At 29.7% G+C, this 23,057-nt stretch overlaps 2 protein-coding genes across 5 annotated transcripts; one reads left to right on the forward strand and one right to left on the reverse strand.

Annotated features, from left to right (window-relative positions):
- The first annotated feature begins 239 nt into the window (after positions 1 to 239).
- On the forward strand, positions 240 to 10,887 carry LOC108564166 (zinc/cadmium resistance protein). 3 transcript variants are annotated; one of them, XM_017923117.1, is made up of 7 exons: positions 240 to 399; positions 484 to 564; positions 8,196 to 8,377; positions 8,455 to 8,677; positions 8,767 to 9,292; positions 9,911 to 10,133; positions 10,479 to 10,887. In XM_017923117.1, exons 3-7 carry the CDS (start codon positions 8,201 to 8,203, stop codon positions 10,677 to 10,679), a joined length of 1,350 nt encoding a protein of 449 aa, XP_017778606.1. In that variant the 5' UTR covers positions 240 to 399; positions 484 to 564; positions 8,196 to 8,200; the 3' UTR covers positions 10,680 to 10,887. The 3 variants fall into 3 exon arrangements, with proteins under 3 accessions (XP_017778606.1, XP_017778604.1, XP_017778605.1); XM_017923115.1 differs by having other exon boundaries at positions 240 to 564; XM_017923116.1 differs by lacking the exons at positions 240 to 399; positions 484 to 564 and adding an exon at positions 1,419 to 1,512.
- Positions 10,888 to 11,085: 198 nt separating this feature from the next.
- LOC108564167 (lysoplasmalogenase-like protein TMEM86A) lies at positions 11,086 to 20,092 on the reverse strand. Of its 2 annotated transcripts, XM_017923119.1 has the most exons (6): positions 19,842 to 20,092; positions 19,497 to 19,654; positions 11,950 to 12,146; positions 11,652 to 11,764; positions 11,408 to 11,518; positions 11,086 to 11,344 (listed from the first exon to the last, which is right to left on the reverse strand). In XM_017923119.1, the coding sequence occupies exons 1-6, from the start codon at positions 19,851 to 19,853 to the stop codon at positions 11,258 to 11,260; spliced, it is 678 nt and encodes a 225-aa protein (XP_017778608.1). In that variant the 5' UTR covers positions 19,854 to 20,092; the 3' UTR covers positions 11,086 to 11,257. The 2 variants fall into 2 exon arrangements, with proteins under 2 accessions (XP_017778608.1, XP_017778607.1); XM_017923118.1 differs by having other exon boundaries at positions 11,253 to 11,344; positions 11,408 to 11,764.
- Positions 20,093 to 23,057: the final 2,965 nt, after the last annotated feature.

Raw genomic sequence — 23,057 nt, forward strand, 5'->3', positions numbered from 1 at the left:
CAATTTATTATTGATATAAATATCTTTGGCACTTTTAGGGTTTATCGACCCCCACGAATTGTTGTTGATTTATGAGGATCGAACAAAAGACTGTTCGTATCGGATTTTCGTGATACAGACGACTATAGCCACACGGCTACGGTCAGCTACAGTCGCCCTAAGTACTGATATTTAGAGACATGTTCTTAATAGGAAATACGGCAACGCAGTGCGCTTGCGGCTGTCAGTGAATTGTCATTGAGTTCTTTGTGATGCTACAACGTTTGAGTCGCCCGTCCAGTTGAGCCTTGCATTTCTTTGGGGACGTAAGGTCAAGAAGTGATTAGTTAGTGCAAAATTGGTGCAGAGCGAGACTTGAATAGAACCAACAAAGAAGATGTATGGGAATAGCTAGCAAACGTACAGTAGATCAAAAGAAATTTCCTTCGGTTCTCGTTTTATATATTTTTATTTAATATACATTTCATATAACACATCAAGTAGTATCTAGGAAAACTTTGTCTCATCGGCGCTTCTAGGAATTATTCTTGTTTATTGGAAACTTCGGTTGAAGTTGTGAGCGAGGTGAGTTTATTTTCCTTTTATTCAGAGTGGTAACTATTTATAGACTAACAAAGCCAATGTCAGCTCAGCTGATTCATAAAAGGGTAGCAGTAAATGCATGAGACAGCGTCGTTGCTGCGGCTACTTTAGCCCCACTTTGTTTCATTATATTTTAAGCATATTTCAAAATGAAAGAACATGAATAGGTTCGTGCCCCTTTTATATATCGATTCAAATGTAGTTCAATGAAACCTTAACAAGTAATTCATTTGATGGGATTAGAACTCACACTTCACATGAGATTTAGATTTCTGCTCCTTTATCTTATCATTTTTTTTTTGTATATATCGCAACAATGTGCGGTTTATAGAGAAATTACCAATAGCATGTACTTATATAATTCTAACGAAACAATACATTTGCTGCATCGTAAGCTCGATAGATATGGACAATAAGTCTCTTTACAACTTTTAAGTGATATTGCAAAAGCGGGATCTGCTTGATAATTCCGTTCGCATTTCGACTGTTGAATTGTTTCGAGTTGACATGCACGCATTCTGACCACATCGGGGAAAACATACTAAAGGTATTTCGAAGGTCTCCTTCGGCGTTTAATCACACGTATACTTCGTATTCTTGAAATTTTTATGTAAGCGAGAAGGAGGAAAGACGACGAACGCGCACGGCACCACTATTGCATGAACATCTTGCACACGGCCCCCATGAATGGAATTATATTTGCGTTTGTGTCGGGCCCATGTAGAAGGAATTGTGAATTTGTTTGTTTTGACCTTCCTAGTGAAATAAGTCAAACGTACTACTTACGTCAGCCGCGAACGTGCATTTCTGTTCATTCTTTCGAACATATTACATAGGTGCATTGTTCTATCATCATTCGAGGAGGTAGTGTGGAGTTGACCGCTTTGAATCTTCCCTCTGTGCGCATTCCTGAAGCATTTAAATTTACCAGTAAGCATTACTAGATGTTATTATATTATCAACTTTTCGCATTTCCAAAAACTTCATCTCAACTTCTCGTTTCCATTAAACCAATGTATCAACATAATGTATGATTGTATACTCGCTTCCTGTGATATCTGTTTCGATGAAGCTGTATTTAAAGCGTATTATTCTAAAATTTTATTTGTTTGTTAAATAATTTCAAACGCACAATACTTCATTCAAATAGACGAACGTGGAAGATAAAAGCTGCTAGTGGGTATGTTTACGGGTGCATATTTACAATACCTGTTCCGTTTGAATATTACCTGATGTATACAGATTTCAAGGCCGTGGCAAAGAATTGGTTGTATCCGTTTAAATTTTCTTTCCACATTATTCTACGTGAGTGGAAGAAATTGCTTTCCTTTTATTATTCACGGTAATCTTGCTTAATTCAGTTTGCTTGTCGACGATTTTGTGTTGTTTCAAGCTCAGGTGAACACGGAGAATTTCGCATTTATGTTTTTCATTTTATTTATTCTTCTACGTACTTATTTTAATCAATCTTTGTAACTAATATTGTTGTTATAAGTAGAATTGAAAAAAAAAATTAAGCGAAACTAAGTTAAAACATTTCTACATTACTGTACTTTAATGTTCATATTGTATGTATTGTATCTAATCTTTATTGGTTTTGTGTGAATATATTATATGTTTATATATTTGCTATTTAATATATTTCTACGTAGAAAAGCGTCCTCGACTAATTACTGTATTTACAAATCTGAAATTATATACAACTCAGTTTAATAATTACTATTTTATCACACAAGAATATACGGCCATCTAGGCCTGGGGTTCTTAACCGAGTGTCCTTGTGCTTGAAAGGGAAATTCAAGAGTTAAAATTATCCACATTTGGAAAAATTACATTATATTACAAAAATTATACAATAAAATATCATATTAAAATAGGAAAGTTAATCTTACTTCTTTTTTTTAACTCACAGAATATTTATAAAACTTCAATCATCTGTTTCCGTGTTACTGGGAACTTATATGAAGAATTTTATCTTGGAAATTTAGTGAATCACCATAATTATATCCACACATATAAACCTAGGTTTTTCCATTTCTTATAATAATTCCAAATGAATTGAAGAGATAACGAAATTCCCAATGTTAATTATAAAATGTTACCTACAATTTTTGTTTCTTTTTTATATATATATATATAATATATACTGAAATTCAGTCTTGTTCCAAATAATCAGTTTTTTTCTATTCGCAATCGTCCAAAAATCTCTCGATCGACGAGTAAACTTCCTCTGCTATAGAGAAACGTCTCCGTTCTATGATTATATTAATTCCAAATTGACAAAGGTTGCCGACACCGGGTACTATTCGCAACAAACGCTGGTTAACATTTGTAAGCTATTTTAAAGCTTACGAATGTTAAGTTTTAAAATGTATTCATTATAGAATTGAATAATAAAAGAACTTTAAAGTTATATTCATCACTCCAATATGCTGTTTCTTTATTTACTGGTAATATATATTAGTATATGGAAAATATAAGGATATTTATAATATCACACATGAAACAAGATATTTAACTGGGTAATACTTGATTTGAATTTTATAATCATTTATTTGAGATAAAATCATGGCTTGTGTCGCATCATTCTATCTTATCGTTTAGCTATGCGGAAAAAATAAGGACTGGTAATTAATAATTTACTGTGCATTTCGTTTAATTCACATAGTTCGGTATATTTAACTGATGATTAAAGAAATGTTAATGATTCGTCCAATTTGCTCGTTTGTTAATTATTGTTTTTATTTTGAATACAAATACCATACGTATTACTAATACCCTATAAATGAACAAATTTGTTAGTATGATTATGCGCTCTTTATTATGTGATTAATTCTTTTTTCCACGAAATAATTATGTAGTATCGGTTCGAGGTTCGCATCGAGCTTTTGTGATGTTAAATTCTAAAAGTATTCTCATCTATTGCATTCAATATATTTATTTTTATTACATTCTCACCAGTTCATAAGTTTAGTTTTACTCGTTTTGTACATTTCGATTAGTTGACCCTATTTAGTTTCTCTCTCTCTGATTGATCGGAAACTTTATTTGTGATAACATACGACAAAAAAATGATTTATAGTCGAGTTCAGATGAGTTTTAACTCGATGCGATATTAAAAATGATATCTGGCCTAAAATCAAATGCGAAAAACGCTTCAGATATATGTTACTAACTTATAAACTTGATTATTTTATAAATTAATTCTATAATCAAACTAGCCTAGATAACTTTAAATTGTAGTTTAAATCAGAGAGTCGAACCGAAATTAATTTCGTTCCGGCTTACGGTTACGTTCCAAGTAAATGTTTATCGTTCCAGATACGATTTCGGTTCGTCTAAAAATGTCGGTTCAGTTCCGGTTGAAATTTAAATTTAAAATAGCAATTTAAATTGGTTAGTTAAAATTTAAAATCGAGTCCAATTTTAATTTTATTTACAAAATTCGTTTAGTATTGTTTTCAATTATAAAATTGAAAATATAAAAGAAATAAAAATTAATTTGTGACTAGTTCAATACATGCACTTTGTAATGTTTCTTGAGTCATGTTTTCAGCAATATTCTTTTTAATCACTTTAATTTGAGTTTGTTCTAATGTTAGTTGCGCAAGACTTGTGCTTGCCCTTTCTTCTTAAAATTTTCTCTTTTTAGTCGGTGGTTGATTGGTGGTGATTGAGGCTCTATTTTTTATTGATGATTAAGCGTTCCCGTGAAATACGGCCTTGATGGTTTTGTTTATAATGTATTTGTTTATTTTAAAAAAGAATTCGGAGTATTCAAATAGACTTCATGGATGTCTCTGATACATTGTTTGTTTATATACTCTATTAATACCGAAATTAACCGTAATTTAAATTTCGTTCCGGTTTCGGTTTTGAAATTGAGCAATTTTTCGTTCCGGTTACAGTTACGGTTCAGTTAAAAATTCCGGTTAATTTCGACTCTCTGGTTTAAATATTGGATAGTAGGAAGACTTGTATCTATACTAGTATGAGCACCTGTGACACGGTAAATAATGGAAGATTAGAAACAAATGGTACAAAAATCAATAACAATAACAAACTATTTTATGCAGATTAGACGTTATATTTATATAGAAAATTATTTAAAGTGTGATGATTATAAATAATATGACTCAATACGAAGCTTTTGTTGATTAACATGTCGGTGGATTAATTATTTTATAAACAATTTCCTACTTTAGAAAGTTTGTAAATTTGTGATGCACCATTTTTTATTATTAATATTACTCATTTTTAATTTATAAAACAAAACTTGTGAAATATTTTATAGTATTTTATTTATTAGTACTATTTTATATTAAATTATAATGCAATATTAATAATTTTTTACTCACTATTATATTGTCACTATTATGTTTGTGACAAATACAACAATCTCAACAATTGTTTAATATTCGATAGTAATGTGTAATTCGATACAATGTATTGTTATTACTATCGAATATTAAATAATTGTTGAGATGGTTGTATTTGCCACAAAAAATATTTTTGCTTAATTCCTAAACGTATATAAATGTTCTATTATATACATAGTAATATTTAGTTTGTTTAATTACTAAAAAAGTTAATGTTTATTGGCTAAGAATAATAATTGTCATTGAAAATAATATACAAAACAAAGGATATTGGTGTTTTACACATTTTGTAATTATTAAACAAATATCAATTTCTAATTCTGTTGAAGAATCAGATTTAAATTATTTTTTATGATTTAAAATAGATATTTCTTGTTTCCTAATAAGTAATTGCAACAATTAAAAATAAAATATATATATCGTTGAATTTTTAAATATCTACGATTATTTTCAGATTTATAGTTTCTGAAATTTTGAAATGTTCTTACATGTAGCTTCTTTTGGTTTATATTGTTACACATTGTTCGAGTTGTTCTGTTTTTCGGTCTGGTTAACATTAAGCCCGAGGTTGTTACACAAATTCACAGCATAACCTGCAGCTTAACCTTAACTCTAAAAAGTAATTATTGTTAGTATCACAATTGAATACTAGCAATAATCACTTTATTGAGTTGAATTTTACAAATAGGAGAGTTTAAGAACAACTGATAAAATTGCGACTCAATCGAAATTATTTATAACGAGAAATGGTGCTGCAATTAATGTAATAATAACAATGTTGAATTATACAAATGAAAGTCAAATTGCATCTTCAATTATAAGAAGTCGCGTGTCCTCTGTAATTATTGCATTATATTTAATCGATATTGAATTACTCTCTAGTTTTCTCCAAGGATTAAATTGCATTCCTATGTTGATTCTTATCTGATCCACTTCAGAATGCAACTATGTTGCGTTGCATTGTGTCTAGAAATTTTATAATTCATTGATATCGCATTTGATGCGGCTCAGGAATCTAAAAATGAAAAAAAAAACGCAAGAGAAATTATGATAACAGTTGTCAGGAGTTCTTTAACGTCTCGTTTCGATTGTCCTTGTTCTTTGTCTGCTTCCGCCTCTGGGCATTAAAACGGAACGAGTGAATTGAAAGCAAATAAATTACATCACTAAATTACTCATCGGAAATTAGACATTCTTTCGGCCGAACTTATTGTGAAAGATAATGAAATTATATAATATTGCTGGAAGCAGGGTGATACAAAATTTTGTTTCCTACTAAGTGAAAGTTTTTAATTGATTTTATTAATGAATTGGTGTATAATAACATAACAATTAAGTCACTATACACGAATATACTGACTACTATCTTTTTGCTTTATCATCATCATCTGTATATATTCCTTAATACTGTTTACAAATTTAATGTTGAAAATTGTTTTGTTTTTTTCTTCTTTTATATAAATATTCAACAGACAAAACATTTAAATGACTTTCAAATAATAGACGGATGTCTCAACAACTTAGAAGCCGTTACATTTCAAATGAATGCGTGGGGAGTGCGCAGATGCGTTGTGAATTTTAGAATAGAAAATAGATTAATTTTCCATATATCTAAAAAATCTTTGTTTCAAAATAAATGTATCTCTTAGTTAAATTAAAAGTTTTAGCATAATTTATTGCAAATTAAACTTTGTGATCAAACTTTTCTATTCGAGCATAAATATTAAACAAAATTGAATTGATTAAACCTATGCTAATTGAGTCTTTATTTTGTATGTTATATTTGTATACACAATCCGATCGAGACATACAGATGCTAATGATAATTTGCATATATTATAGTTACATACTAGTCACATCTGATATTAAAAAATAACAATTATATTTTGATCATTAGTGTTAAGCCGACAAATTTCAGCTTTCAGTAAATTATCATTTACAATTAAGTTTGGTTAAAGGTAGACTTCGTTGTTTACAAAATTTTATTGTGCTTTGTTTGATAGAATTATTTTTTGTTTGATATATTTGCTTATGTTTTTACCTAGACTTTAAATATTGATTGTATCGTTGATTTTTCCCATAACTATACAGTGTAGATTAAATTAGTTTTTAGAATAATTTTCTTTGATTTGTATTTGTTTTTAATAATAACAATTTTATTGCAACAGTCAAGTTAAAAACATTTTTGAGTGGAAATAATTATAAAACAGAAAAAGATTAAATTATGTTGTTTACATAATAGAGATTAGTTTGTTTTGACTCCATACTTTCACTGCACCTCTTTTCTGTAAGATGGCGCCAATTCTATATATTTAAATTTAAACTTCAACTATACAATCTAGTAGTTTTATATGTTATATAATTGGTATTTAGTTTTTTTTTATTAGTTAAGTACATTTGCAAAGACATTTTAAGCAGCAATAAAACAGTGCAACTGTGTATAATTTGTTAGTGTTCGACCAATATTTCATGTACACACATGTATACGCTTCATTTGTATAGATTCGAGAAAACAAAGTAAATAAATAAAAATAGGACCGAAAAACGCGGTCAATACATTAAATAAATATTTGAAGATCTAGATTGCCATTGCAAAGTATCGAAATACAGTGAAGATAAATAAATAATAACAGTGAAATGATTATATTGTATGTATGTAGTTATCACTAGTAAACTGCCGATGATACATTTTAAATTTTACGATTAAAAATTATATTAAATACTCAAGAACGAGAATATTTCATAACCATCGATTTTTTTATTACCAAATTTGTTCTGTATCATGTATATTTATTTTCGCACTTTTACATTACATAAAATAATTTCCTTATATGGATACAATTTTATATTTATACAAGAACTGGTTTATTTTATGCATTAATGAATCAAAACTTGGATTGAGTAATGACTTTGATAATAATAATAATAAAGCCGTATCTAAATTTTGTTAAATTTTCGTAATTTTCTATAGTTACTTTTAATGATTATAAGTCATCGACTGTGATAATTGGATGATTGTGATATGTTTTTCGACTTTTCATATGAATTGTGTAAACGACAAAACAATATTTTTTTCAACAATAACAGAAAAGATAAAAGGAAAATAATTATCAACATTGGCGATAGACGACGGTAAACATCCGTACTCTTCAAAACCACTTCAATCTTTAGTACAATCATTTTTCTTTATTAGTTACTATTTGCGAGTTCACGAATTAATTTTGTTGTTTGCAGGGATCATGGGGAAATTAACAGGAAAAAAGTGCCGACTGCTGTCGATGTTATGGCTGACGACGTTGTTTTTCTTCGTCGAGATCATCGTAGGGTATTTGACTAATTCCATGGCTTTGGTTGCTGACAGTTTCCACATGCTCAGCGATGTTGCTGCTTTAGTCGTAGCCTTTTTATCGGTTAAGGTAAGTCTCACAGGAAGTTTTCTCTAGTTTATATTGAATATTTTATTTGTACTTTATTTCTTCTTTCTTTTCTGTAGATGTCTCCAAAGAAATGGTCAAAAAATACATTCGGCTGGGCTCGAGCGGAGGTGTTAGGTGCATTGGTGAATGCCGTATTTTTAGTGGCCCTATGCTTCTCGATAACAGTGGAAGCTTTTAAAAGGTTCATAGAGTTTGAGGAAATCCACGATCCGCAGTTACTCGTCGTTGTGGGGGTGATAGGCTTGCTAGTGAACGTTATTGGATTGTTTCTGTTTCACGGTAAATATATCTTTTATAAAGTATCCACTATACATCCACTAATATATAAACTATTATATTTATCGAGTATCATCCATATTTATTTTTAGATCATGGTTCTGCCCATGGACATTCTCACTCACATGGTCTGTCGAGGAGCAGAAATCGCCTGACACAGCTGGCAGTGACCGACGATAACGAGAACGACGAAACATTTCCAAGTCCGCCACCGCAACCTTCCACAGCCAAATCCAGCCATGGACACGGTCATAGTCACGGAGGGAGCAGCGCAGCTGGCGAAATGAATATGCGTGGCGTGTTCCTGCACGTGCTTTCAGACGCTTTGGGATCGGTCATCGTTATCATTTCGGCTGTCGTCTTTTGGCTGACCGATTGGGAATATAAATTTTACATTGACCCAGCCCTGAGCATCCTCCTTGTGATCCTTATTCTAAATTCGGTGTGGCCTTTGTTGCGGGACTCCGCTTTGATATTACTGCAGACGGTGCCAACTCACATCCAGGTCGACGCCATCCAGAGGCGTCTCCTCTCCAAAGTTGATGGGGTTTTGGCAATTCACGAGTTCCATATTTGGCAACTGGCTGGAAACAGGATCATCGCATCTGCGCACATTAGGTACTTTAATTCATCTTCTCTTCTAGCTTACCTAGTGCATCACATTATTAACATGCTTAATTGTCCTATAAACATTTGCTAAAAGCATTGTTTTTTTTTAATTTTCTTTCAACTACTGATTACAATTTATAAATTAATTCATGCAATTAGGACAGCATCATCACCTATCAATTTAATTATACCATATTATATTTAGATATAAATTATCTTTCATTTCACTTAAGCTTTTAGTACGATATATACAACCCATATAAATCTTGATCATTGTCATCAATTATTATTATGATCAAAATAACGCATTTCCACTTGTACATCAAAATATTTACTTTGTGATATATCACATGCATCCCAAGGTTATCGACCATCCTATTGTATGCATTATATCTCAAATATAGTATGATTTATACTATATGAAAGACTTTAGCATCATTTTGATTCGCATTATTGTGTTTCGCAATGGCTTGAGAATAATGAAACAATATGTAACCTATTATTTATTTAAACATTTTTATTATCATTTTTCTTTAGGAAAGTTAAAACATTATCTGAAATATCTCCGTCCTCAAAACTAATGATTTAGTACAGAGAAAATTAAAATGATCTGCTTTTTGTTTCTAGATGTAGGAACCTATCGGAATATATGAAAATAGCCGAGAAGGTGAAGGAATTCTTCCACAATGAGGGAATCCACTCCACAACGATCCAACCCGAATTCATAGATTTCACCGATTGCCGTGAGAATCCGGAGGAGAACGAGCAGAGCGAGAATTGCGTTCTTGATTGCCCGAAGACCAGCAGCGATACGTGCGTCTTGAACACATGCTGCGGCCCATCGAAACAGGTACACATACAGATTTGTTGATCGACACTAAAAAATACTAACCCATTTTATGTTTCCTCAATCAATCTCCAACCTCCCGTCACCCTACCGATATTAGTAGATCCTGTGTATGTCACCTAAAACCACCGACGAAATTATTAATTGTGTGAAATCATTTTTAATAAAAGACAACCCCTTCTTTTGTGTATTAAAAATATGTGAGGTGTTTTGTTTGTGTTAATACTTTTAAAATATTTTATTTACTATTATTTTATTATATAAATATTTTTTTTAATGTATTTATTAAAGTACAAGATTATTTGTTGTGTATTACAAAATTGTGTGTTTTTTGTTTGCCGTTTGAAGGGGAAAGAATCGCCGACACACGAAGATTCGATGTACTTGTGTAGACAGCGGAGTAGTGCGAGTTTAAGCTCCCGAAACCTGGAGACGAGCGACGTAGAGAAGGGCTCTCTACTGAATATCGGAGGTGCTTCTTCGCACAAGAGCGAATCTACCTGCAACCCGAAATGTATGAGCGTCAATCTCGAACACGACTGTGATTGATTGTGACAGAAACGTGCGAATGACTATAAATTATTAACCTAAAGTTAAACGAAGCGAACGGACTACATAATAGGAAAGGCTACCAATTTCAGTGCTGCCTTTTTGGCCGCTGCTTTCATCGGTTCTCAAACAGTTTTCATGCGGAACAAAATGCAAAACTATGTTTTTGTATTTAAAAAAAGTCTATTTATTATTAATAACATAAATATTTAAATCTAGTCTTTTTTAAATATTTAACATTACCGAATGTTTTTTTATATATATATATATTTATAAGTTTATGTGACTTTTCAGATTAAGGTACAAAATGTATTTTTAAATATATAGGATTATGATGAACAATCAAAGAAAAATAATTTAGTATTATAAATCGAGAATTATAATTTTCTTTTGTATTTCTATTTACGCAATCTATGGATTGTGTGTGATTATGATAGCAATCGATAATTTTTAATATGTATGAATTTTAAGTTGTAAATGTAAAATGGATTTCAAGGAAGACATATTATTTTCTTTATTTGTTTTGCATTGTTTTTTTTTTTTTGTTTATAACAATTGATGTGGAGATATTTGCGCGTTCAGTCGTTCCTATCATTGGCACCCTCGTCCAGTATACTTAAGGCTATTCCGAATTGTGCCACGTAATACGTGCTCATAATGAGTTCCTAAAAAATACACCAATTTTTCCATTAACAATAGATTTAGAATTCCAATCGACAACCACTCACCTGATCGTAGGGTATTTTGAACTTGAACCTATCCAATCCTATTATCAAATCGGATACCACGAAGCACACTGCCCCGATTGCAGTCAATATTTTCGTAGAAGTGATCGGTTTCTGAAATTGAAGAAGAAGGCCCCATGTTTATTATTATATTTAACAAAACTATTGTTTTTAATATGTGTGATTTAAGATTAGACTTTGCTAGTTTCTGCCGTTTTGTAAAATATTTTAAATCAATCATCATTACCCCGTTATTCATCCTAGAAACAGCTCTCCACATCATTGTATTCAAGATGATCGAATATATTGGGACACCTGGTATTAGAATACCAGTCAGGCCAGGCATTAAATATAAACAACCTAAAAAAAGCAAAGATTATTATTATATTGTAAGAATTAATAAATTGTAAATTTTATGAACACCTAAATATTAAACGATATTTAAATATTATTCCTCTTGTTCACTATGCCAGCGTATATTTAAGGTGTATTACAAACGTCTTAAATATGCTGCCAGAGTGTACACTTTGTTTTATTCATATTACCCAATGCCGTGATAGTGTATGTGACTACAGCTACTGGAAGATTTCTTGTGGAAAATCCGAACGCCGTGATGTAGTTGATATGACCGATTGCGAATGACAGCATTCCGAGTGGAAAATAGTCTGGCCATATTAAGCAGTAATCTCCGATACACGAGAATAAAAGACCGAAGAATATCCGTCTACCGTATGCTTGCACTCTGAAACAAAAGTGAATAATTAGATCGAATTCAACGGGAGTAATTATAAAAATTAGTTATCAAGAAGAATATTACAAATTTAACCAAAGCATATCTAATGTTTAGTCAGTTGAAAGAAATTAAAACAATAAGTAGGGGTGGCATATACTATCGATACGTACATGTATTTCCTTTAATTTAATGGAAATATACATATTTCTTGTATAGAATATGTTTTAAGAAGAAATAATATTAATTTATTGGCCGGACAAGAAGGAACATAAATGCAAATAAACACAAATTATGAACTCTGGGAAAGCATAAAGAATCTCTAACTTTCTTCCCAAAGAAGAAATAATTTAAAATTAAAAAAAATTAAACTGATAGTCTACCTAGATATTAGTTAAATGATCTCGAATGTAAAAAACTTATCTTCCAGAATAGATTTTTGTGTTAAGTGATTTACGAACAGGGTGGACAGCAGTCTTTGTCAATAGCCCTTTGTATTTTTTTGTACAATAAATTTTTGTATATTATTAATAATTTACGAATAATTCTGATGTATTTCGGACATAAACGAACTAAAATACTACAGTTTTCGACTACAAAAGTATAGGAATAAGATCAAGAAATTACAATTAATTTTCTTTAAAACATTTTTATATTCATTAGATTGATAATTGGAACGATTACAATTTATTATGTTGAAAACATGAAAATATAAATCAACTGTTTGATGGAATGAATAAGCATCAGTTTTTAACCCGTTGTTACCCGACCATATTTAAAATGAAGAAACTAAAATGTTTCTTTGGATTAAAATTAAGTTTCCTATAAATTTTTATTAAATTTCAGCAAAATTTTAAATGTAAAAAAGTGATATTTTAAATTTAGAACGTTAATAAGTGAATTATTTTATAACTTAAAAAAATAACCTGTACAGAATTGACAAGTATTACTTGAATGTACGTACCTACATTTCAAAACAAATCATTTTGTATACAATATAAAGATTACATTAAAGTATTTAGGTCTGTTTCACGTCTGTTTATAATTTAAATAGTGACATAAATATGAAGTACCGTCAGACAACAGAGTTACTACAAATTAAATTATATATTAGTACATAATTTGGTAATTTCTTCAAGTTCTTAAGAAACATTTGCATTACACTTGCGAATAGTAAAAACTACATTAACCACAAGTACCTAGATAATGTACACTTTCTAGTCGAGATATTAAAGCAAATGCTCTGTCTTAATGCACAGACTCAATATAGAAAACTTCAACTTTTTATAAAAAAAAAATAAATAAAAATGATACAGCAATACCTCGTATAGTGCGGGTAATTGATTCAGTGAATATTTTCAAAAAAATCTAAAAAGAAAGGTCCCGATTAAGTATAGGTTGGAAAGCACAAGTATAGAAGGAAAAAGATCAATTATCTACAAACAAATAGAATTTGTGATGTGATACAAAGGGGTCTTACAGTATAATGAGTCCGATGCTCGAGAGAATACTCACAAGATAATACAGGGAACCTACAAGTTATTAAGACACAGGCGGAGCGGAAGAGAAGACAGGAAATAAGAGAATAAACCGGGTACAGATATGTTGCAGCTTATATACCCTAACTAGGTAGTACCCTTATCAGACCTTCCCGGAATACCAGCTGCGGGTTGGAGTGGGGCGAACCGTAACGGGCTTGTAGGTGACGTCATATAAGCGGGCTGGAGTGAGCACCACATGCTTGTTTTGAAATTTTCCAGCCGTATTATAGTGATTCCGCACTGATCGATGCGAGGTATTGCTGTATTTACATTAAAATTATATTACATGTTTATAAAGTTTAGGAACATTTATAGTTCTTGGATGGTTAGTTTTAATACCACACACATTCTTATATAACAGGAAATATTGTAATATTTCAATTAAATGACAGACTGCTAAAATGAAATCAATACAATTTTAATGTTACATCCTTGCAATCACAGCTATACAACATGATCTCTCATATAAAGAATGTTGGAATTTCTCAGTATAAACAAAAAATTGCAAGCGATAACCAGGTGAAACTCCTGTCCAAAAAGAGTTAATTATTAATTTTGTAACATCGATATATATTATTTATTACATAAACCAGTGTACCGTACACAAGTAAATACAAAAAAAATGTTGTTAATGTTCCATATAAATCATGTAATAATTTTGGACTTATTTGTTGTTTGTTTCAATGTGAAACACACGTAACGTTTTATATTATTATCAGTGCACGAAAAAAAGTAAATGAATGAGTAGAATTAAAAGAAAAAAACGAGTTTATTTATTTCTGAGCTGGCTGGGTTACAGAGCAGAATAAATGCGACGCGTTATTACTGTTGTTATTAAACTGGCCTTCTAGTCTGATAACGAATGACCACTCCATTCGTTACTACTTGTGTGTTTATTTAAGATTCATCTTAGCGAACTTTATGCCCTGAATGTAGATGATCGTACATAGAATATACACTTCGACAAATGATGTAAATAGAAATATTTGAGATTTTTTTATGTGTAAAAAGCACTTCAGTGCTCATTTAGATCTGAAGTGTTTGCTTAAAATCGACTAAGCATTATTATAAAGTGGCGATAAAGATATCCTCAAAATATATTGTTTACTTGAATTTAGCTCTTTGTACATGTATTTGTATATTTTTATCTAGAATGTTGCTTTACAATATAATATAAATAATTTATAGATAAAGTTAATTATCTAGTTTTGATTAACTAACTAATCTAAAATTTTATAATTGGAATCTGATGTATTTAAATTCAAATTCCATAAAACAGAAAATATTGATTAAAAGTGTACAATTGCAAAAAGTAAAATACTTTTTGTCGTGGCAGATCATTAAATATCAATCACTATTGTATTCAGATCAAGATAGCCAAGAATGTACTATTTCTACTATTTTAATGCACGGAATTAAGATTTGTGCAATTTTAGATTGAAACGGTGCGATTAAATGTAATAGTAATTTTACACAAAAATACTAAAAATTACTTCTTGTTTCGTTATATTATAAATAATATGTTTACATTGAGAAAGACTAATTTGTATGTAAAACTATATAATAGAACAAATATGCATATTCTTATTGTTGAGTATTATATTTGTATTACATTGATGTAATTGTTGTTACAAATATAATTATATTAATTATTTTCAATGATCCATTTGGACGAAAGGGACCATTTGGATGAATTTATTATGACAAAAATGCGTTGTTCGAAGAAAATATAAAAAAATCGAATATTAATTAAATGATTTTCCAAAGAAGTACAAATCAAATTCAAACATCATCATAATTTAAGTGTGCCGAAGAAGTTGTACTATATGTTCAAGAGTGCCAAGGCATATAAAAAGGGTTAGAAAAAAGCCAAACTTAGAATGAATCTATAGATGCAGTAACATGACAAGTCTTTGTACTAATTTCATTTTGTTGTTACATATAAAACGCACTAAATTCCATTCCAGAAATACACAAATCCATCCACGGTAGTAACCCCGAAAGTATGGATCATTTGCCATATTGATTTACTATCCGCATTAATTATTTATCCGGCACGTCCAATGAATATGTGATTATGTTCTAAGAATAGAAAAAAAAACACGAAATGTGTTATGTAGGAAGTGCACGGAAATGAAAAGCCATTAATTCTGTTAAAATGATTACGAATCTAATACCTCCCCGCCATCATCGATCATACAGATTGTCTAATTGTTACATTGTTCTTCGTGTAATTATTTAGTTTTGTTCATTATACAATTATCGATTATATGGAGTATTTGTTACAATACACAAATGTTTTTGATACAGATTTTTGTAATAGTAGAAGAGTTATAAATCATGATAAATATGAAATAGATATTATTTTCTTTAATATAATATAATTGAGAAATTTGTTTAAAAACTTAGACAGAACTAGAATTGAAAGAAACGTTTTATATGCATCGACATTACGTAGGATTGTATAAAATAATTTAGTTTATTCTTTTCTGTTATATTATATTAACATTACTACTCTATTTTCAAATCTATTTTGTATAGTAAATAAATAAAAACAATTAATGTAATTCATAAAATACACTGGTGTTGTAAATCGAGGTGTTAATCTAATACATAATGTCAGTACTAAAATAATACTGTTTGATATTTTGGAAAATAATATTTTACATTAAAATGTTATAATTGATGTAGTATTGTTGGAATTTAAGATATTTTTTTGAATAATATTTAAAATGAAAAAATACATTTTTAATCATTTTTTATTGCAAACCAGAATAAATAAATCACTGAATGCGTTTAAAATTGTATTCATTATTACAATTATGACCAAATCGTAAAGCTTTTGATAAATAATGATATCTACATAACAAAAATGTTTGCGATATAGATCTAAATAAATCATTCAATCAATATAGATTATTAATTAATGAATTTATCGTAGTATTATATGCAATTACTAAAATAAATATATACATAAACGAGATAAATAGTAAATACAATAATTGAAATTGCCCGATTCGATTGGGTACAGCTGTACCACAGGGAAGCATCTTGGGACCGGTGTTGTACAACATATTTACATCCGACCTGCCGACATCCCGATGGGAAATCGTTCCGCTCACCATCTACTGTATTTTGTTTTTCTGTTTTTGTCTTATGGCCAAAACATATTCTACTTATTGCCTAAATATTTTTAGTTTAGTAATGTATTGTAATTCGATAGAGCGATCACTTATCTTCGACATTGTGATATTCAACGATTAAATATAATCTATGTCCTTGTTCATTTATGTTATCTATAGGTTAATAATCCGAATATTCTGCAATTGAACTGCATTAAAACTGCTATAACTTTTGAAAATGCTGTGCCCATATTTCGCCTAATGAAATCTGATTTTATTATTTACAAGCTGGCGGAAGCATTTGCATCTCAGTTTATTGGGAAAAAAAATATTTGTGATGGAATTCAAATGCAATAGTTTGATAGACCTTTATTGGAGCGGAAAACCAAAAGTGGCTATTGTTAGAGCACTTGAACACCTCAATATGAATAAATCGTTTGTGTCTCGAACCATAACACATTATAACGAAGCTAGTAGTATTACAAAATCCTATTTTGGTGGTCGGAAAATAACTACATCTGTGGCAGAAGTTGTTCGGAAAGTTAAGGTTCAAATTGATTAAATCCGCGACGTAGTGGAATACAAATGGCTACTCAGCTGAACATACGATAAAATAATCATGCATCGAATACTCAAAAATGAACTCAAAAGACCACAAGTAGTCAAGCACCACCGTTTGTGGTAGTTTTGGAGGCTGTGACGGTCGATAGTCGCTCTCCGTTGTTGTTTTTGGACCGTGCGAATGTCTATCACGATAAAGTTTTGGAAGGTGCTCTGTAGCCGTGGGTAACCAAATACTTCAATCAGAAATAATTGACGTTTCAAAACCATCACACTATTCTGCACCATCACACGAAGCACGCGAAAACCAACATTGGCTGAGAGATAACGCTCCAAACTTCATTTCGATTACACAGTGCAAACCCACTCGACTTCTTGGTATGAGGCATTTTACAGGTCAATGTCATAACTAAAAAATACCGTGAATGGAGGAAGATTCCGCAGGTTCACTTTCGTGTAGCGTGCGACTCCCTTGTCGACCAACTCAGAGCCATAGTTCGCGCTAAAGGTGGCCATATCGAAAATTTTATATGAATTCGAAAAATTTAAATGTTTTCCAACATGTTTTGCTTATGGTTCAATAAAATCCAATTTGAAATAAAAAAAATACAGCGTTCTGAAAAGTTGCAGTTCAATTGAGCCACCATGTATATATTAATATTTGAGAGTATAATGAAACATATGAAAAATATATCTGAAAATAATCATCAAAACTATACAATCTTACATCAACTATACAAGGTACATAACATTATATTATGAATATATACAAAAAATCTTTATTGCATAATTTAAACAAGTACATTTGCACTTTAGTTTTATTAGATAATATTATAGTTTCAATTTTAGCTCTAAGTCAAAAGGAAATGTACAAAGGTGTAATAAATTAATTTATTTAAATTTAAAGAGTATTTTTAAATAGCGGTCGAATCGAGATTGGCTCTAAATATTTCAACTAAATAAAAGTTTCTCTTATAATGCAATTCCTATGTAAAATTATGAATCTTGATTAAATTTTCATTATAATTCTTATACAAAAATCTAACAACCCATTATTGCCTTTATTATTATGGATTATTCACATTTTTTTAAAATATATATTATTTTGTTGAAAAATAATACATCTTTTAGCACTTTCTAACGCTTAATTAACTGTTGGTAATATTAGTTAAATGCATTTAGCGATGAATAAAATTATGAATTTATCTACCAACTTCAAGAATCTCCAAATATATTTTTATCTAATAAATAGTAGTACTAATTGAATGAAAAGTGCAGCTTGAAATGGGATAATTAATGGCACGTGGCAAACATACTTCATGCATGTTTTTTTTTTCTAGGGCATAATTATCCTGTTAGGCATAGCACAATGCCGTGCGCTTATTTTCATGTACATGCATTTTTTGCTACTCAATTTGCATGTATATTGTACATACTAAACACATTTATAAATACATAAATCTGTTTTTTTACATCAACACATCGACGTAGATCAAAATCATCGCATTTATGCAACACATAATTGTATAAATAAAACTTTTTAATTAATAGTTTCTGTTTAACAACGTATACTAAAATATTCAGAGACGAAACTGATGGTTGTAAGAAAAAAAAAACGTGCAAATCACCAAAATCTTACAATCTCATAAATACGAATTTATAAATAGCAATATTAAATTTAGAAAACCGGTTTAAAATTGAAAAAATAAATAGTCGCATGGGTTTAGTTATATAATTGTGAAGCGTGTTCTGTGTATTATTTAAAAATTAGATGTTGAAATGAGAATACGTATTGTGTAGAATTTTACCTCGTCGTTTTGATAAATATTAATGGGCATATTAAAACTAAATTTTACATCAATTACATTGAAAAACCTTGATCATTGATCTTTGTTAATCGTAATAATTGTAATTTAATAACTAATTGAGTTTTCTGAATATAATAAAACAGGCGTTGTTCATAAGATGGATAAATCGCAGGCTTTCTCTTATTTTCTTTTTAACATGAATCACATGTAGCTGGAAAAAAAAGTTTATCGTAGTCCTATTTATAAGTTGACCGTGGTTAAAAGCAATAATCTCGTATTTCAAGTTTATCAGACACTTTTTTTCTGGCTGAAAAGCGTTCGCAAACTCACCTAACATTGGAAAACTTTGAGTACCAGACGACGAAGATCATCAATGTGATTATGGGAAGGCATTTGATAAGTGCGGCCAAGTAAGTCGGTTCTGTGTGAGGAATGAACACGCTGAAGTAGAGGATGATGGCAGCGAAGAATGGTACCAGTTTCAGTATCTGCAAAAATTAATCCAATATTTTATTGCACTTAAAAGCAACGAAATAAAAAACGATGAAAGAGAATGAAGTTCAATCGCAGGGATTCTCGCGATCGATTTCACCTCGAGAAGGAACAAACAAAAAAATAAGTGAACGCGATAAACGAACGGATGCAGATAGTGATTTGCTGTTAATTCGGACTTACCACAGTAATCATTGTAGCAGAATAAATGCACGTCTATCGGCAGGATAAATTTATTTCAAAATAAGCACTTATCAAACAAAGAAATAAAAAAAATGTTAAAAAAGGATGCGCAACACTAATACATTCGATATCAAAAAAGCATCGCGTCTCATCAACAGATTTATGTTCGTGTGCACTGATATTTAGAGAGCGCGTGTGAAAGAGCTTCTAGTCCGACGTCCAGATCAGCTGTATTCACTGTGTTTATATTATGGCCAGAAATATTCAATTGCAAATATGTTGCGCGCATGTCTCACGCTCAACCCAGTCCACATACTTCTATAATTACAATACTCCTGATATGATAAACCCGATACAATGATCGAAATATCTATACATTCGCGACACTCAAATTCCTTTTCTACCGCCATCAATTACTATTTCGCGTGGCTTATCATTGCAGTAACCAGAAAAAAATCGCGTATATTTCAAGTACTCTATGAAAATCGCATCGTCATGAAACCTTAGTAAAATAATTTCTCGCATTTTTCTATATACACAATTGATCTACTTTACAAGTAATAAACAATAAAGGATCAATTTCTATCATTCTTCTATATACCATCTGTTTAATATAATTATACCAATTACATTTTAAATTGAAGGCAATTATATTTCTTGTCGCATTATACCATCCGCATTATTTGAGTATTATCTGATAATCCCCTAAGACTAGAGGTAATTTCTTTAAAATTAAAGTACATTGCTATTGATTGATCTAATAAAATATTTTGTTTGTAATAGTTTATTATCTATTATCTAATGGATAAAAAAATAGATTATACTATAAAGATTATATAAAAGATACATGTATCGATAAATTTATATAATGTAAAAAATAATTTAAATTACGTATCACAATTACCGATACACAATTACAACGCATTTATTTGAGCATTTTAGTGGTTTTATTATAAATGTGTTTTTGTATAACTATTGAAAAAAAAAACTTTATTTTTATAAGTAATTAATAGAGTAGCTTAGTAGATCTCTGTCTTAAAATAAATACATTTATATATCGCTAATATTATTTGTGAGTTACAAAATTTTTGATAAAATTCTGAATAAAAATAATCTTATATGTACATAAAACATAAAATAATTATTTAGTTCACTAAAACCTTGATCTAAACAATTAGCCAATATGTTTTTTTATGCGTTAAATAAATAATATTTGTATATTGTTTAAATTCATGTTTTTGATGTGATGATCTTAAATATATGTAATATTCAAAAACTAGATATTAGAAATGATTAAAATAGTTTTATTTACATTATGATCATGACAAGTTACTAAATAAAGTAGAATCAATATTCGTTTAAATGTTTATTATAGAAAAAAATATTTTGGTGGATTCGTTAATAGAACTCTTAACTAAACAATTTATACTACAAAAATCAGATGATATTAGCTTAATGACTGTTATTTGCAAGATCTCATTCTAAGAATACGATAGTTGCTGTTATAGTAATTGATTACTTTAACTTTAAAAATAGTTTTTCTTAAAACTTTGTATTTTCACCTTTTTTTTTAGTCAACGGTATTTTAAAATTACAAAATTGTATTTGAATGTGATCTTTTATAGTAATTTGTCAGTAATAATATAATAGGAATTATATAGATTATTAATTGTCGCGCGTTGCGTTTTGTTATTAAAAGTAAAAGTTTTTGTTATTAAAAACTTACATCTATATAATCTTCTTTCTAATAAAGTACATTACAGTGGAACCTCGCTTAACGAGTTTAATCCGTTCCAAAATTTCCGGATTTTTACTCGTATAGTGAAACATATTCAAAACATAATAATATGTGTACACAAGTTTTAAAAATGATAGCAGGTGTGCAATCCGGGACTTCCCTTCTCATCGTTACTCGTTATGCGAGGTGCTCGTTAAGCGAGGTTCCACTGTATATTTAATATTAAATTGACATTGGACCAAGTAATATCCGCAACACACGTTGCTTATCTTTCGTAAACTTTTTGTTTGTTTCTATAGCGATTAATATCTTTATGTAAATAAAGTTTTTTTTTTAATGATAATGTGTAAATTAAATATAAAACTAAAATTACCATTTGGTAAATCCCATAAGTGTAATTTTATGGTATTTCGTCCATTCTTAGAGAATACCTATGCTCCCGACAAAAATCCGCAATGGTCATATTTATGGATGTTTTTTTTTAAACTATGACATTTCGATGACAAGAATTTTCACTGTTTACTTTCAAATTTCATTTGCAAAACTGTTTCATAATACAAAATGAGAAGAGTAAATATAAACAATTATCAGCATGTATTTAGCAACACAGTTCTATTTTGGTGTCATGTCGATTATGAACCATAATACATTTATATTTGAGTGACTTCAAGTTGACTTTAATGTTTAGTTAATTCGATCAAAAACGAAAATAAGGTCAACCATGATGGCATTGACGTACATAAATATAATTAATTTTTATAATGAAATTATTCTGATATTTTATCTCAATTATTTTCTTTTAGCTTTCCATTTGTATAAATATATTAACTACAATTTTCTTTTAAATGTTAAATTACAATATTTATGATGTGGATGTAGTCTGCACTTTTTAAAATACAAAATTATGTTAATATAATATGCTGAATTTTGTCAATTCGTTATAAAGTTGTAATTTGTTGTAATTCTAATTAACTCATATTATCATAAAATATTTCTTTTCAAACTTTTAAATTAGTTATATATTTTGTATGTTGGAATTGAATGTGCTATTGAACTTTAGTTCTTTCAAATTGGACAATCAAGCCTTAACTTCTCCACTCTGACCTTTCTTTAGAAAAGGTTGAATATCTGTTTAGTAAATGCAGATAATAAGTTTATTTTAAAATTTCAAGACCCAATTTTTTAATTTTTTTTTTATAATTTTTTTATTTACAATCTGCCACATGCTGGCATCGAGTAAATTGTTTTAAAACTGTAACAAAATATAATACTGAGCGGAATAGTTTCCCATTGAAAACCTTCCAAATTACATAATATAAATAAATATTAATTATAACAATAAAAACAAATAACTAAAAGCATTCTTCTAATTTTAAAATCAATAAGGGAGATCAAAGATGTTATACCTTTTTAGTCTATGGATTGTTTCACTATTGTCTAATAAATTCGTAACTAGCACCCCAATGCTTTTCTAATAT

Source organism: Nicrophorus vespilloides, unplaced genomic scaffold (genome assembly GCF_001412225.1).
Source record: "Nicrophorus vespilloides isolate i.1.1-1 unplaced genomic scaffold, Nicve_v1.0, whole genome shotgun sequence".
Taxonomy (NCBI): Eukaryota; Metazoa; Arthropoda; class Insecta; order Coleoptera; family Silphidae; genus Nicrophorus; species Nicrophorus vespilloides.

What these genes read in the sequence shown, in the direction of transcription:
- LOC108564167 (XM_017923118.1), bottom strand. An exon ending in TCAAAGTTTTCCAATGTTAG is followed by an intron (nt 12,147 to 19,496) that starts GTGAGTTTGCGA and finishes CTTTTGTTTCAG; the next exon opens with AGTGCAAGCATACGGTAGAC. An exon ending in ATACACTATCACGGCATTGG is followed by an intron (nt 11,765 to 11,949) that starts GTAATATGAATA and finishes TGCTTTTTTTAG; the next exon opens with GTTGTTTATATTTAATGCCT.
- LOC108564166 (XM_017923115.1), top strand. Translation starts at nt 8,201, where the DNA reads ATGGGGAAATTAACAGGAAAAAAGTGCCGACTGCTGTCGATGTTATGG. An exon ending in TAGCCTTTTTATCGGTTAAG is followed by an intron (nt 8,378 to 8,454) that starts GTAAGTCTCACA and finishes TCTTTTCTGTAG; the next exon opens with ATGTCTCCAAAGAAATGGTC. An exon ending in GCTGCGGCCCATCGAAACAG is followed by an intron (nt 10,134 to 10,478) that starts GTACACATACAG and finishes TGCCGTTTGAAG; the next exon opens with GGGAAAGAATCGCCGACACA.